General features: G+C 49.0%; 1 protein-coding gene across 1 annotated transcript in view; it reads left to right on the top strand.

The window, feature by feature from the left end:
- MID2 (midline 2) overlaps positions 1-16276 on the top strand; it is a 173099-nt gene that overhangs the window by 31056 nt on the left and 125767 nt on the right. The window contains exon 2 of the mRNA XM_064517997.1: positions 539-1254. Within this exon, the coding sequence (XP_064374067.1) occupies positions 595-1254 (660 nt within the window). The 5' untranslated portion in view covers positions 539-594. The remainder of the gene's footprint in view (positions 1-538; positions 1255-16276) is intronic.

The raw sequence follows: 16276 nt of genomic DNA, 5'->3' as shown, positions 1-16276 counted from the left end.
GGGGCCTGCTAGGCAAAAGAGAGAATATTTAGAGGCTTATCTTTGCTCTGCAGCAAAGTCCTTATGTGTGTGAAATCAGCCCGACCCCCAGTTTCTGTCTTTGGCAGTGCTCACTAAAAGAAGCATGAAATCATGTGGTTTCTCCTGTTTTTGTTTTCAGCACAGCCATCCAAGTCATCTTCCCTGAGAGGGATGGAAGGTGATGGAGAGGAGTTAGCTGCTGCTGCTTTCCTCCCTTCCCCTCCAAATTTGTATCTCCTGTCTAGGAATATTCCTGCACACCATACGAGTCAGTGGCTTGGCTTGGTCTTGAAAATACGGTGAGAAGTTTTAACCAAGCTGATGTGTTTGTGCGAGTTCAGCTTTGCTGCAGTAGCTGCATCAGGGTGCAAAGAGCAGAAAGGTGTTGCAGAACTGGGTCTTTTCAAATCCCCCCTGCCTGCCTGTTTCTGGTAGAAAGGAGTCATCTGTGTTTGCTTTCGCTGACCAGGATAGCCTGCTTTCTCATGCTGCTCCTTTCTGCTCTCCTCCCTCCCAGGTAATTGGCCAGCTTCCCTGGTTTTTGATGCTGAATCAGGATTGTTTTAACTAAAGATGGAAACACTGGAGTCAGAATTGACCTGCCCAATCTGCCTGGAGTTATTTGAAGACCCTCTATTGCTGCCGTGCGCTCACAGCCTCTGCTTCAGCTGCGCCCATCGCATCCTGGTGTCCAGCTGCTCCTCCAGCGAGTCCATCGAGCCCATCACCGCGTTCCAGTGCCCCACGTGCCGGTATGTCATCTCCCTCAACCACCGCGGCCTGGAGGGCCTCAAGCGCAATGTGACCCTGCAGAACATCATCGACCGCTTCCAGAAGGCATCTCTGAGTGGCCCCAACTCCCCCAACGAGAGCCGCCGAGAGCGAACTTACCGCAACAGCCCTACCATGTCCGGCGAAAGGATAGCCTGCCAGTTCTGCGAGCAGGATCCGCCGCGGGACGCGGTGAAGACGTGCATCACCTGTGAGGTGTCCTACTGTGACCGCTGCCTCCGGGCCACGCACCCCAATAAGAAACCTTTCACCAGCCACCGTCTGGTGGAGCCCGTGCCCGACACACACTTCCGAGGACTCACTTGCTTGGAGCATGAGAACGAGAAAGTGAACATGTACTGTGTTGCTGATGACCAACTCATTTGTGCCTTATGTAAACTGGTGGGCCGCCACCGGGACCACCAAGTGGCATCCCTCAGTGATCGGTTTGAAAAGCTCAAGGTAAGTGCTGAGGGCTTTCGGCTCCTTGGGAACTGCGGCATGTGCTGCAGAGCCTTTGCTGCTCCCTGACTCTGTCAAACCCCAAGGCTCGAAATGCTGCAACCCATTTGCAGGACGTGGAGCTGGCCTTGCCTCTGCCATGGGGCTGGGAGCAACATGTAGCGTTGTATCCTGGCCCTGTTTCTCTGGGGCTCAGCCCTATGGCAAGGTGGAGTGTAAAGGGTCAGACAGGAATTGCACTAGAAGCCCTTGGGCTGCGAGTGAGGGCAAAGTGCCCAGGAGCTAGAGAGCTTTCATTTGTAGGAACCAATGTTTGCTGATGGAGTGTTTTCAGAGCAGAAATTGCTTCCAGATGTCCCAAGCAGCATCTCTTATTTAAGTCGAGCAAACCCTCCAAATTCCTGAAAGATGCGGGCTGTGGGACCGTCTGTTGGTTCACCCAGGACTCTGGTACCAGGAGGGTGAGCTGGGTCTCATCTGCGCAATTGCAGCGAAGTTGGGTTCATTTTGTTTTGTTTTTTTCTGCATGTGCCGAGCCCAGGCATTGGATGTTCTACCCAGTCAAATGGACTGTGAAGTAGGGAGTGGGGCTCCCCGGGACCTGTAGGTGGAGAGTCAGCATGCAGCGTGGCCCTAGGCAGCAGGAGCAGGGCACTCGGCCTAAAAGAGCATGAAAGAGTCGCTCTGAGAGAACGGCAGAGCGCGTGCTTGGCAGAGGTGCTGTCCCAGTGCCTTGTGTTGGCGAAGGTTGGAGTGTTGTGTGGAAGATGTTGCTGGGGTGCTGCCCTGTGCATGTGCTAGGGTCATCTCCTCCGTACCAAGACCTTGCTGAGCTCTGCTGTGAGGCTGCCAGCTTCAGGGAAGGGAGCACATCCCGCCTCTGGTCTTTTCCCCTTTCCTCTGCCAGCTGGACAGGCTGCACAGTACAGCTGTTTGTGTCCAGCGGTGCTGCCGTAACATGGCACAGCAAGTGTTGGACACGGTGCTGCCACCCCTGTCCTCTCGTGTGCCCCGTGCAGCTCTCCAGGGCTGGGCAGTCTCAGCAGGCTGCTTGCTAGCCAGCTGCCCTTGGAGTGGCAGGTTGGATTGCGTGGGATCTCATGGAGGTGCTCAGTGTTTGCTGCACAGCTTCCAAAAAGTGGCCGACTATCAGAGAAAAACCTCCAAACGGATTCCTAGGGCTGGAGCACTGCTGCTCTCCTGCTCGTCGTGCTGCTTTGCTGCACGGAGCACGTGTTCCTGTGCTGTGCTTGTTCGCAGGGTGTTGTGCCTGCAGCAAAGGGTGCGAGTTCCTGGCCAGATAAAATATTGACTGGTACCAAGATGTCTCTCGTTGTTGCCCAGGGAGCACGTGCGATTAGTCCTGCTGTCAAGGGTGGGTTGTAGGTGCGGGGAGTGGGTGCCTCCGTTCACCTCCTCATTGCAGGCGGGCCCTCTGCTCCCTGTTTGTGGTTTAAATCTTTCTCGTTCTGATGTGTGTAGCTCTTCTGTCCTGCAAGAGAGCTGGAGTGGCAAAGTGTGACCCAGGGGATCTTTGAGTGCTGTCCCCTGAGGCTCACGTGTTCTGCTGGGGCCGTCTCCTGCATGCTGTGCCTGTTCAGCCCTCTCAGAGGACTGGAGCAGGACAGGTCTGCTGTCATGCATGTTAGGCTTGGTCCTTGGGCTCCTGGCACATTGCCTCTGGGATGCTCTACTTCTAACATGCTCGAAGCCTGCAGATTGCAGTGCGTGAGAACCCTTTTGCTGCTAATAAAACTTCACCTGCAGACTTTCCTGATGCTTGAGGACCTCTGTGCTCTGAGAAGTGCCCCAGAGGAGTGCTTTCATGTCCTCCTCAGGTCAGCTTGCCCAAAGCTTCTGCACCATGCCTCTGCAGCTGACCCTGACCTGCAGAGGTGGCTTGCTGGTGATGCTCTTGCATCACCTATGATGCAGAGTCCCCGCAGTGACCTGTCTGCTCGGGATGGAAGCTGCCCTTGCAGCACATCTGCACCTCCTTGCTTGCAAACCTGCCCTGTCCTCTCCTGTAAGCTGCTGCTGCCTCCTACATGTTTAAAGGCAAAAAAAGAGGGAGAAGGACAGATTTCATTAAGCAGAGACAGAGCTTATGCTACAGTGTCTCAGCGGGTGTCTGCAGAGTGTGGCTGGCCCTGCTTGTGAGAGCAAGGCAGGTGGCATTGGAGCTGAGTCCTGACACCCTGGGGACAGGGTGGTGTGAAGGAGGCAGGAGCATGCTGCTGGGGTCTGAGTCGTCTCTGTCCCAAAGCCTTAGAGCTTTCCATCAGAATGGCCCCAACCGCACATGTCCAGGGGCTCCGCTGGCTCATTCTGGGTTTGTGTCGCAGCAGGCTTTGGAGAGATGAAGGTTTCTCAACGCTGCTGCTCCTCTGAGAAGGAGCTTACCATCTCTGTGCAATTGCCAAGGGCATGTAGTACCAAAGAGTTTTCCCTCTCCTGCCCCAGAGCCCAAAACTCTTCCTCTATCCTTTGCCCTCCTGAGGGGATCTTAGGACATTGGCTCTTTGCAGATGTCACCCCGAGAGAGATGGGCCTGTGCTGTTCACTCCATCTTCCCAGAGGGACCCTATCAAGGGAGGGCAAGGTCTTGCACAGGAGATGGCTGGAGAGTGACCAGGACGGGAAGGCAGGCTTCTGAAATCCCCCTGCGGTCCTGTCCTCCAAGATTTCCCTTTTGCCTCTTTCATCTCTAGACTCATTGCTTAGCATTTCCACCAGCCCGTCCTGCCCCAGTCCTGCCAAGGCCAAGCTTTGAACCACTGTCCTTGGCTGCCGCAGGAATGCTCTCCACGCACAGAGAACCTCTTTTCTACCAGAGCCAGAGTTTGCAGCCTTAATGTTGTGTTGAAGCAGCAGAAATGGGCAATCATCTTCCAGCCCCCTTAGCTTGAGTACATGCCACATATTGATCTGAACTGAATTACTGCTCTGCTGCTCTTCAGGTTGGAGAGATCAGGCTTCCAGAGATCCCTCTGGAGTACTTTGAAGCTTAATTTTTATGCAGCACTTGTGGTTGTACTGAATATTATGTGAACCCATATGGATGATATTTGACCTATATAAAGTTAGAAATCCCTCTCCATCCCCTGTGCATTCCACATGAATCTGCAAAACAGTTTTAATTTTTTTTTTAATATTGAAAAAATATAGCTGGTCCCATTACAGGTCACGCTGGTAAGACTGTAACTGTGGTTGCACATTATAACCCTTATCATATGTTTCCAACTTCTTCTTCATTGTTTTTTTTTCTCCCTTAATCTTCTGGGCTTGTTCTGACCCAAAAGTGCTTTTCTTGGCTCTTTGTCTTGTTAATGCATTTGACAAAATCGATTTGTCTGCTCTTGTGTTTTTTTGAGGGCAGAGGAAATACTTCTATCACTCTAACAAAAATAATGATTTTTCTTTTTTTTATGGGCAGGCTAGATTGTTTAAAAAAGAAGAAAAAAACGATGTCTGGAAAGAAATCTTTCTAGATGTCCAGCTCTGTTTTGGAGCTATTCTTTGGGCTGATTTCCCAGCCACTCTCCCCCAAAAGCCCAACCCCAGTATACCACTTGCCCAGTGCAGTGGCTTAAACATTTGCAGAGCCAGAAAGAACATGCTGTAGGAGGGACTGTGGAAGGTCAGAAAGAAAACACAGGGCTGCAAACGAAAGGCCTACGTTTCGGTATTACAGAATGGTATCTGCGCCGCTGTGCTAGCTTCTCGACAGAATCTCAGCCACGTTATATTTCACTGCTGTGAACTGAAGTCTTTCAATGCCACTGTAAGAGTCCTCGTGGTGGTAGAAACTGCATGGCTTGCGTGAAAAGTGTGGGATATGTGGTCACCAATATTTGACTGCTTTGTCTTGAAAGCTTGACATGACTGTTTTGTCTGTAAATTTTGCCTCACCTAAGCTTTCTCTATTTTTTTTTAATTAAGCTGTAGCCAGTAGACCATTTTTTAGTTCAGAACATTCTTTTTCAATGAGGAAATGTCTCAATTAGCAAATTGGAAAGCTCAGAAAGAAACAACCATGTACGTTTGCATGTAATAAAACCAGAGGACAGAAATTAAAACCCTTTAATATTTCCCCCTCTGTTCTGGAACGTGTCAGCTAGCCAGGCAAATTGATCTGAAGACAAAAAAATCACGACAACCTAAATTGCTTCTTCAACCGGCCAAATTTTGCAGGTTGCCAAAACGCTGTTTTTTAAAAAGAAGTCTTAAGTTATTTTGGACAAAAAAGGAAACTCTTCTCTACTTCTATAAACATTCTTTCTTTGGTGCTCATCCTGCACAGCTCACCTTCAAACTTTGGGAGCTGTGATTGAACCAGTGAGTTAGAGGAGCAGGAAGCTGTGACGCCTCTGCCTGTGTCTTCCCACCTGTGGGTCTTCCAGTGGGAAACGCTGTTTTCCTTGTTCTCTTGGAGGAGCTACTTTCCTGGGAAGATGTTCTCCGCAATATTTTGGATTCTTACTTCTTCCTTTTTTTTTTTCTTTCTCCTCTCCAGTTAGTTGGCCTCCCTTTGCCTTTTGCTTGATCTTAGGAGCATAGGAATTGCCACCTGCAGGGGCTGGTGGCCCCTTGAGGACAAGGTCTCTGGATAACCAGCAGCCCAGCTGCTCCGGAGGAACATGCACTGCAGGCTGTGTTGGATGACTCTGGAATAACCTTTCCCAAGTGGAATGTCATCTTTCCCAATCCAGGGCCGTAAATAGCTGGTTTATTCCTTGAAATGCAAGAGATTGACCTCTGGGTGCTCTCAGCAGAGCTAAAAGGGATGAACGTTTTGCTGCGTGTGTCAGTGCATACTTACCTGTGGAACAGCCTTCAGTTATATGGACAGAGGTGCTTTAGCGCAACCAGAGCCCTCAGGTGTAATATTAAGGTCTAAATGGAGCGTAATGGCCTGCAAAGCACAAAGTCAAACGCGATAGACCAACCTGCTGGCTTTAAATGCAGTAGCGTTGTGTCTTGGGGCAGTAACTTCTGTAAATGAACTATGCATAGTGGGAATTTTTTCTATTTGCCCTTTTTACGTCTGTTGCTCTTTACTTTCTGCAGTGTGTCTTCTTGGCTCTGGTTTATAGGGCATAGCTCTTCTGTGGAGGGACCTCAGCTATAAATGGGCAGTTGCGGCCTGCATGGATTTTTGTCTGCGAGTCGGATGAATTGCACTTTTTTTGTTCTCTTTAGATGTGTTTGTTTTTTCCCTAATGCTCTACTGCTGTAAGAATTGCATGTGATAGATGCGCAGCGTTTGCATCAGTGTGTTGTGTCTTCCTTCTCCTACAGCCTCGGTCTAAAGCGGACTTCAGCGTGGTCCAACCTGCTGCCTCTTGAAATGCTGTTCATTAAAAACACGCTGAGATGCGAGCAGAGGCGTGATGCTACCTGGCATGAACCTGCTGTTGATGGGACCTGGCTGCTCCCTAATCTAGTTGTCAGTTCATAGTCGGAAGTTGTTCACGGGCTTGATGACATGGTTTTGCTCCGTCCTTTCTTTTTTAAGTGGTTGATCAGTGAGTTATATTGTTGTATCCTGCTCTTGAACACTTGGACATTGAACAGTGAGCAGTTACTCTTAATCTCTGGCTTTGATCACGTAGCTAGAGTTAGCTGGAAATTTTTTTCTTTTTTGATGGAAAATTGGGTTTTCAAGTAACTTTTGTCAAAAGGAGTGTGCTTCCCCCCCCCCCCCCCCCCAAATCCCTGGCAGTTCTCCCCCCTCTCCCCCGCCTTTGGAAGAATTGAATGCCTGAAAACGAAATGGTTTTGTCGAAATCCAGAAACACTTTGGTTTTGAACGCTATTTGGAGGACCAGGGACCTTGTCTTTGGGGGAGTTGGCTGGTGCCAGTGGAGAAGCCTAGGCTGCCTGGAGCGCTGGTGCCCAGGGTGTCTCCACCTCTCCCCACCTACCCGCTCAGGGAGGGAAGTTGCATTACCTCTACTTCAGACCTGCCATAGTTTTTTTCCAAAATTCCTAGATCAGTTTGTGAGCTACATGTCCTATAACTTAAATTTTAAACACATTCCTTTAGGGAAGAAACTCCGGTTGCACAACCCGCTCCATTCCTGTCCTATTTCTAGTGATGCTGCTAGATTCTCTATTTCTTGCCTTGATCCCTTGCTGGTCTCTGAGTAACTCTACTAAACCATCTGCTAGTTCTCCTTCTCCTCCTTGTGTGCTTGAAGAAAAATCTCTAGGGAGTTCCTGCAGTGTGGATTTCCCTTAGCGATTTGACACTGATTTGTCCCGATCGTATTATATACCTTGAGGTGTTTTAGGAACCATCTCTAATCCCTTTAAAATGTATGATTGCTTTCTTTTATTTTGTGCATCTTTAACTCAAGCATGAAGGAATCGGTAAGCACGAGTAGTCTTCCTGCCCCTGCTGTAAATACGAGTTGTGAACCTCGCTCGGCTTCGCGTCGGGTGAGCTCACGCTTACGCGGTTGTCCTGGGGAGCAGCTCTGCGGCGCTTCTTAATTTATTAAGTTGCACGTAGTCAGCTGCGCTCCTGTTTTGAAGGCTCCCTTTTGAAGCTAAATAGCTCTTCCTTTGTTCAAATGGAAACCTTTCTCTTGCAGCCCGGGATTTTGAACCTGCCACGTGGTTGCTCACACAATGCACATTGTTTTTAGCGCTGACAGCCTCGGATAAAGGAGTTCTTGCTCTGATTATACCTCCGTTCACCAGTGCCTAATTCTGTGCCTTTTTCTTTCGAGCCTGCAAGCTGGCTCTTTTGAAAAAGCAGCTCTGTTTCCCACGTGCTGCATCTCGGTGCCACCTTGAACAGCAGATGCTACCTGCCAGCTCTACCTGCCACTGGCGTGAATGATGTAAACACCAGAAATGCTGAAAATACATGCTAAACCTCGGTTATTTTCGGCCCTGCGTGTCCAGTGCCACCAGATTTTCTGTGGCAAAAGCTGTCCGGCTGCTGTTGCAATCGGCCGGGACCGTTTTCCCACCTCCCCTTCCCTTTGCTGCGACTTGCAGCCCCGTGTTTGCTCTGAGGCGGGAGCCGGGGTTAGGCAATATCCAAATTTAAGAGGAGACCCAGAGAGGCACCAGGCAGGAGGAGGTGTTGCCCGGCCAGGACAGAGTTCACAGCGCCGCTGCTGTGACCAGCATAGTAATCAGCTCGGAGCTGGGAGCATGTCTGGGAGTTTTCTGAAGTTGTAATTACCAGGATACCAAAAGGAGCTTCGGTGGCTTCCATTTATTCCATGTTCCAGGAGCCGCTGGCGAGGCTCCACATCAAAGGTTACTGGCTAAGGCACGGAGACGAGAAGGCCAGGCAAAATAGCTCTTTGGGTAGAAAAGTGCTTCATAATAGAGTGGCTATTTACGGGAGCTGTACTTAAGTGCTCCTAGAATTGCAGATACAGGAGATGAAAAGACTTATTATGGTGTTTTGCCCAGCAAATGCTTTGGGTGCAAATAAGCAAGTGGTTGGTGACACAAGCGTTACCTGCTCGGACCAGGAGAGAGAACAAGTACTAAGCAGCGTTGCAAGCAGATGTGCACGGGTGGGTGAGGGCAAAGGGAGACAGTGAGTCGAATCAGAGCTGTGAGCCGGCCCGGGACAGCATGCACTGGTGGCTGGGCTGGGCAAATCTCTTGCTCTTGGCTACGGTAGTGATCGGGGACGTGCTCAGGGATGGGGTGACAGCACGGTTTGTCTGAGTAAGCCTCTGCTGGTATTAAGGAGGGCAGGCAATTTCTTTAAGGCATTGAATTTCCAGGGGTGTTTTCTGTTGGGTTTTGGCATTTGCTAATAATGATGCATTTTGGAGGATGCTGTTGCAATGTGACCCGGGCTGCTGATACACGTGCTGAAATATTTATGTGCAATTCTGCACTGACGGACACTTCTCTCCAACCATGAAAAGCGCTTACCTTTTGCTGCCTTTTTATTCATTTAAGCTGCAATGGGTAGAGAAAGAAGTGCTTGTTCTCTTCTGCCTCCCTAGACAAGATGAGATTCACATTAATGTTTACCCCAGTGAAGGGGGTGCAGGAGTAGCTCTGTGGTTCAAGCTTGCCTGCTAAACTGGAGCTTTGAGGGTGGGCACGTGCTTAGGCAGAAAACTGGTATGTTCCTGGTTGAGGATTCATTTGGCAAACTAACTATGTCTGTACAAAGCCATCGGCTCCGTGAATCCACTGGTGGTGAGGCTGCATCTGTTCAGCTGGGAGAACTGGATGGTGACTGGAGAAGGTGAGCAGAAGTTAGTGTTGCACGCTCAGAGGAAGGTGGGGCGGCCTCTATGTCTCATATCCTCTCGTAGGGCACGTTATAGATAGCTGTTTACTTGAAAGACACCCCAGCGTTAACTCTTGGAGGTTATGCCGTCCAGTGGGAATTTGCCGTTGGGTTTGTGTGCTGTTTCACCTGGCTCTGATCTGCAACCCCGTGTCGTCTTTGCCTCTCCGTCCCATCGCAGCCTGCCGGCAATGCCAAACTGTGCTGCGCTTCTGACACAGGTTGTAGGTAGATGTCCACCAGTGATATGGGACTCGGCTTACTCGTTAATAGAGTTGGCTTCTGCTTCCAAAAGCCAACGGGCAAGGCATTTGTGGTGCTTGTGATGGGTGAGCTTGGCTACAAGTAGCCCAAAAATCTGATTTTGGTACTTATTTCTCTCTCTGTGTGTTCAGAAATGGTGGAGATGTTGGATGTGATCAGCAGGAAAGACGTTCATAAGCTAGACTCGCTTACTAAAAAAAATCAACATGAAAGATCAAATTAAAAATTTATGTAGATTAAGAGAAAAAAAATAATGGCTTGACCTAGATAAAACAAACGCCTAGGAAAGCAGCGTGTTATCAGCCACGTAAAATCTCTGCCAATTATAAATTCAGATGACTTGAAACTCTTAATTATGCTTTTCTCAGTGGAGTGTCACCCTGCTCCGAATCCTGCCTGCTTTCACAACCCCGCACCGTAGCGCTGCGCGGTGCTTCGCTACCCTCCCACCGGGGCTCTGGGTGCAAAGCATGGGGCGGTTACCGTGCAGAGCAGCACCATGCGAGAGGGAGACTGGAGCAAGGAAGCATTTGACTCCGAGCTCTGGCCAGGGCCTCCCATCTGTGGTTTGTGTTGGAAGGAGAAATTTTCAGAGGAAGGATTTTGCTTTAATGACTTTACTCCTTTTCCTTTATTGTTGCTGAGGTGTTCTGTAGATTGACATGCTAGAAATACCAGTGAAATAAAGGTGCCTTTTGTAACACTTTATATAAGCTTTTTGCTAAAGGAAGAACAATGCGCAGGGTAGAAAGCCCGTCTTCTGTTGTATCTCGGATAGGTGCACAGACTCTAGTGGATTTATGCAAGTGTGACTGAAGTCAGGAAAATCCCTGTGCTAGACAAATTGTATGTAGAAAGTTGATAGCTATTCCAAGGCTCTTAAGAGAGTGGTAGAGTAGAAAGCATGAGGGAAAAACTTCCATCACGCTGAAATATAGGACTTCTTCGCCTAGGGACTTTTGAACATGTTCTCACTTGCGCCGTGTGAGTCACCAAGATTGCTGCTTAATTTATAATTTACTGTACCGCCATGGGGCTAAACTGAATTATAAATGTGTATGTGTGTATATATATATATATATTTCCCACACGCAAAAAGGAGTTAGCTTAGAATTAGGGTTACAATTGTGATTGCTGTGACTCCTACACAAAACACTGGGGAATGTTACCAGAAAAATATTGAAACCTCTGGTTGTGTTTTGGGAGAGTTTGTACATTTAAGCTACTTTACTCTTAAAGAGAATAAGATATGCTTTTACTGGATCTCTTCAAGACCAAACTAGAGAAGAGATCCAGAACCAGCTGAGGCTTGGTTCTGACCAGAAGCTCCTCTGACTTGGTTTGGCAGGAGGATACGGTGTTGAGGTGGGAGCTGGGGTTGCCCTGCTCGTTTCAGGTCACTGGTAGGGTGAAGCATCGTTATCCGAGGGTGCTGAGCCCCATCCGTGCTGGCTGCGGGAGCAGTGCATGAAACCCCTTGGCACAGCCCTGGCTTGGCCATGATTCAAACTCGTTTGTAATGGGTGCAAGACCAGTAAGGGCAAGTACACCTCTCTCCCCAGAGGTTGCTCTCACAATGACTTGCTTCCTCCATTCCCGCTTCTCCATGGCTGCTTTGGAGACCTAAGCATTCATGACTAGCTGCAACAGCTTTGGGATTATGAGCTAATGTCACTTCTGTGGTTTAAATCAAAACTGCTGTGATCATGGACAGACATTTTGTTACAAGCAGAGCGTGCAAGACCTTGTCTTCCCTTGCCACCCCGATCCTCAGCATGACCTGGGATTTGTCCTGCCTTTCATTTTGCTTTTGTACAAATCCAGGCATCTCTATTTCCTACCAAACTCCTGAAGTGTTTTAGTGTTGGCTTATTTCTTTGAAGGCAGGTAGATTGTGGGAAGAAAGCACAGCATGTTTTTGTTCTGCTTTATCTCTGGATGGGTTTGTAATGTAGTGACAGGTCCTGTTAAAATATCCCTTTGAGCTGAGGAGGACTGTGATCCAAAACAGGCTCCCCTGCACGGAATTGCCGTTGTCCTCACTTTGTTTGCAGCAACAGGCAGATGCCCTGTACACCTTAAGTGATGCTGAACGTGCACAAAAGAGCATCTCCTGTTGTCCTTTATGCAGATAAAGGCCTTTGGCCCTCTGCCAGGTTCCCTATCAAGCGATTGCCCTGGACTCCATACAGCAGTTTGGTGTGCCTTTCCCATCAAAAGGGCTTTAGATACCGTACGGTGAGAGTCAAGGCAGCCATTGCTACACAGCCAGGATGCCAAAAATGTAACCAGCTGAGACCCATTAGTGGGAAATTGCTCAGGGTGCTTGGGGGTGCGTCTCACCTGCCCGAAAGCCGGATGCCTGGAGCGGTGCCGGTCCCCGTGTAGGGGGACTGCTGCACGGACCTGGTGTGCCCTCTCCATCCGGATGGAGGCTGCCGGGATGACGAGGAAGCACCGTGGGCTGGGATTTGTAGCCTTAGAAATAAAGCTGAGTGCTTTACGGAGCCTCTTAGGCTAGCTTTGAGCTTGGCCCAGGTTTTGTTCAGTGTGCTGTGAAGAAGTGCTAGAGCCGTCTGCAGTGGGAGGCATCTGCTCTCGCTTAGAGCTGGCCGCACCTTGCTGAAGCTGGAGACCCTTGAGACAGCACGAGGCTCACGAGCAGACCTGGGGACAGCGTGACCTCCGCGCCACGTCCCGGAGCACCGTTACGTTTTTGCTCGGATGTGCTAGCCGTCCTCTCGACGCGTGCTGCGGGAGACGGGGACCGAGTCAGCCGCGGCAGCAGAGTGTGCAGATGAGTAACGTGCTTCGGGCTCTCTGCCGAAGCGCTGGCATCGGGCAGCAGCAGCCGGGGCTGGCGCGAGTGAAACCCTGTTTCAGCGCTAACGTTTACTTATGGGACATGAGTCATATTTAACTTCTAAATTTTCCTGGCTTCTCTGATCTGCTATAGAAAAGGGATCAAAACACACGCTGGTTTCTGGTGTAGCTCCCCATTTGTTAAGTTTTCCGTCAATGCAGAAGACGTAAATATGCTAATACTGATAGGTTTTGTAGGTCTGGACTCCCTGTTTTAATTTTCAGAGTGTGTGGGTTTTTTCCTTTCTCTTTTCTTTTCTTTTCTTTTTCTTTTTTTTTTTTAATCAAAGTTATCTTAAGTGTTGAGATACTGTGCTGAAAATATCCATTGGTTGCATTAATCTCTTGCTGCTTCTGAAAATTCATTCACTTCCAAACTGATTTCAGCGTTGCTACCTCAAGAGCTGCTTGGGCTGGAATACGAAAGCATTAAGCAGTTCAAAAATCGCTCGACAACAGTCTTTCAGAAGACGTGTAAAGCCTTAATCTCTAGCCTTCATGTTGCGGGAGATAGCAGGCCAGAACTGAAGTCTGTGGACGAAGCATGATAGCAATCAAATGAAATTTTTTTTGAATAACAGATGCCACTTTTTTTTTTCTTTTTATTAAAGTCCTCAGAACAAAATGCCTCAAAGTAGTTGCTAATCTGTTCACCTGGCACATCATCTGCAAACTCAAGCGCTTAAAAGTGATGGAGCTAATGGTTAAAGATATGATAAATATCACCCTTACTGGACTGGATAAGCCTGAATTCACTTTTTTTTATCAGCTATATGGAATAAAGCATACTTCCTTTGCTGTGCATCAGCCTAAGTGATGACCTGTTTTTTTTTTTTTTTTTGGAAATTGTTCTTATCACAGCAAAAGAATTTGCACATTTTCTTGGAGGTGCTTGTTATTAAATGAGCATTTGTTTGTTATTAAATGAGCATCTCTATCAGCTACTGTATTTAATGAATGGGGAGTAGAGTTTACCACCCATGGACAGTACTGTTCTCAGAAAGCAGTAATTTTAAATAATCCAACATTAAATATTCTGTTTTCAGTTGGTAGGTGCTATCATCATCAGTTTATTAAAATGCACGCTATCCCTTCAAGGGAAAAATAGCAACTGTGGAACAGAGAGAAGTTGGCACTGTGTTTTGTTTTTTTTTTTATATCCCCCAATAATGCTGGGGTGACATTCGTTTGGACAGCATCACGTGGGCCGAAAGGGCATTCAGCTATGTGACCTGGCAACACAGGAATATTTCTGTCGTTAGTCTGCTGCCTGAAGGTGTTTTAGTGATTACATTTGAGAAAATTCCCTTTAGCTGTGTGTCGGGTTGTGAGAGATGTGTAAAGCCACCTCTTTCGTGCTGGCTACCTGGAATTAAAAACTGAGGCCAGCCCGAGTCCTTGCAAAGCCACTCTTTGAAGCTGGAGGAGAGGAAGGAAGAGGGGAGCTGCAAGATCATTTCCGATGATATTCTTAGAAGTTTTGTGCTTGTGGACCAAACCAGCCTTGTGAGATGTGGTCCCTGGCCTGGGCAGCAGGTGGGATTGCCCCTTCCAGCGGCTCCTTCTCCATCCTGACACAGGACTAAGCTGTCAGAGGTGCTTCCCGAGCTGTGTTGTGAGGCAGCCGTTGCAGAGCAGCCTGTTTCCCGCGCTGGACCTGCACCAGCTGGAGTCTCCCCGGGCCTTCCCTTTGCTTAGTGTTCGGAGAGCACTTCTGCGTTTAAGGATATGAGTCCCCAGAGTGCCGACTCCGGTACCTTTTCACTTGAGGCAACTTAGGCTCCCAGGATTCCCATCGTCGCAGGGATTACGATGTGGCTTTGCACAAAAGTAGCCCCATGCCCTGCTCAGCTGGGCACAGCTTCATAGGTGAAGTGAGCTGGTGTGACATGAGCAGCCAAGAAGGGCAAGGTCGGAGGCGTTAAGGGAAAGGGCAGATGCTGCTAGGGAAGGGAGGAGGCGTTGTGGGATGTCCGGGTGGCTGGTGCTCCAGGCAGCAGCTGCTGCTGGGAGTGTGAACGAGGTGCCAAAACTCGCTGCAGCCCTGGCCCTTCAGGTCCTGGCTTTGGGGAAATGTCTTGTTTGTGAAAACATCTGCTCTTAATGGAAGTAGGGATGCCAGGAGTGTAAATCGGGGTCTTCTGCATGCAGACCTTTGGCTGGCTTTAGGGGCAGTTTTCAAAGGATGCAGGTGACTTGAACGTTGCATATCTGTAACTTTGCAATAAGCTGGGCTCTGTGACTGCTGGCACCGAAGGCAGCCTGCAAGGGTCTCCTCCGCTTCCCGCTGTTCGCTCTGCTTGTTCAGCGTTGGTTTGTGCAGAGCTGGCACAACTTCTTCCGCATTGTGCTCAGCTTCTCCCTGGCTTAAAGGCTCCTGGAGGCTTAGTGCTGCAGCAGCAAGGCATCAAATGTGCCTTTAAAAGAATTAGAATAAAAAGGGCTGTCTTATTCTAAAGGTCCATGAACTTGTTACCGTCATTGCTGGCAGTGTGCTAGTGAGGTGGAAACGTGGCCCACATGGACTCGTAGCCCCAAGGGTGCTAGGCAGCAGGCTGCTCACATCGCAGTTGTCACTTAGAGGGACACCAGTAACCTCCCAACGGTCTCTCACTCTCTGTGTGAGTAGAGCTTGCAACAGTGGTTTGTCTTAATTTTAATTGGGCACTGCCCTCTGGGCTCCTCGCAAGGTGCCAGCATAGGCAGTGGTCGGACAAAGCTTAGAAACGATCGCCCCATAAAGTTGAAGTCCTGTCACGTGTTTTAGGGGCACAGTTGCACTGGCCCTCCAGCTGTGTGCTTTTACTGCGTTCCTGGGTGGCAGTGGTGGTTGTCCGTTTAGGCCTGTGCTTGTGAAGTGAGCAGGTACCCAGCACGTGTGGCTCGAGGTCTTGCTGTTGAGGATGCAATTTTTTTATTGGTCCTTAAATAAATGAGGCTCGGAGGCTGGGAGCACTAATACCTCCAATCTGCGGGAAAGGGATTATCCTGCTGAGGAATTTAAGATTGTGGTTTCCAGGTCAAGTAGAGTATAAGTCTTCTGCAGGGGGCTGGGGCACGAGGCTTGGAAATAGAGCGTTTTTTTTCTCTGAGCACCGGGCTAAGAGTAGCACCCCCGGGAACGCAGCACTTTGATTAGTGGGCTAACAAGAAACAAAAACATGCCCGAGTTACGGAAAGTGGGAAGGAGAATTTTTTTGGCAGAAGTTGTTGCACCAGTAAATGAGAAATGAAAAATTTATGAGGGTGTTAAACCGTCCAACTGCAGCAGCTCCAGATCATTAGGTATTAAATTCTCGGTTAACTGTATACCTCGTGATGATTGACTTTTACACCGTGATGAGTTGGGTGGGAATAATTTGCACATAAGTGCTCCTTGCGCCTACCCTCCCTCAGCAGGTGACCCGGCGCTTCTGGAGGAGAAGCCACGCACAGACACTGGAAGTAAATGATTTCCTGCTCTAAAGGTCTTCCAGAAGAAATGGGGTGTGTTAGAAGGGAAGGAACGCTTTATCTCGGTAGCAAGGTTTGTGCGGCTGCTGCGGGAACAGGAAGCACATTTCATCCTCATTTAAACATTTTCGCTTGGCAGAGCCTGGGTTTCATGTGTCTTTG

This window comes from Dromaius novaehollandiae, chromosome 11 (genome assembly GCF_036370855.1).
Source record: "Dromaius novaehollandiae isolate bDroNov1 chromosome 11, bDroNov1.hap1, whole genome shotgun sequence".
In the NCBI taxonomy this organism is placed as follows: domain Eukaryota; kingdom Metazoa; phylum Chordata; class Aves; order Casuariiformes; family Dromaiidae; genus Dromaius; species Dromaius novaehollandiae.
Note: the sequence above shows the minus strand (reverse complement) of the source record. Positions and strands in the feature narration are given on the sequence as shown.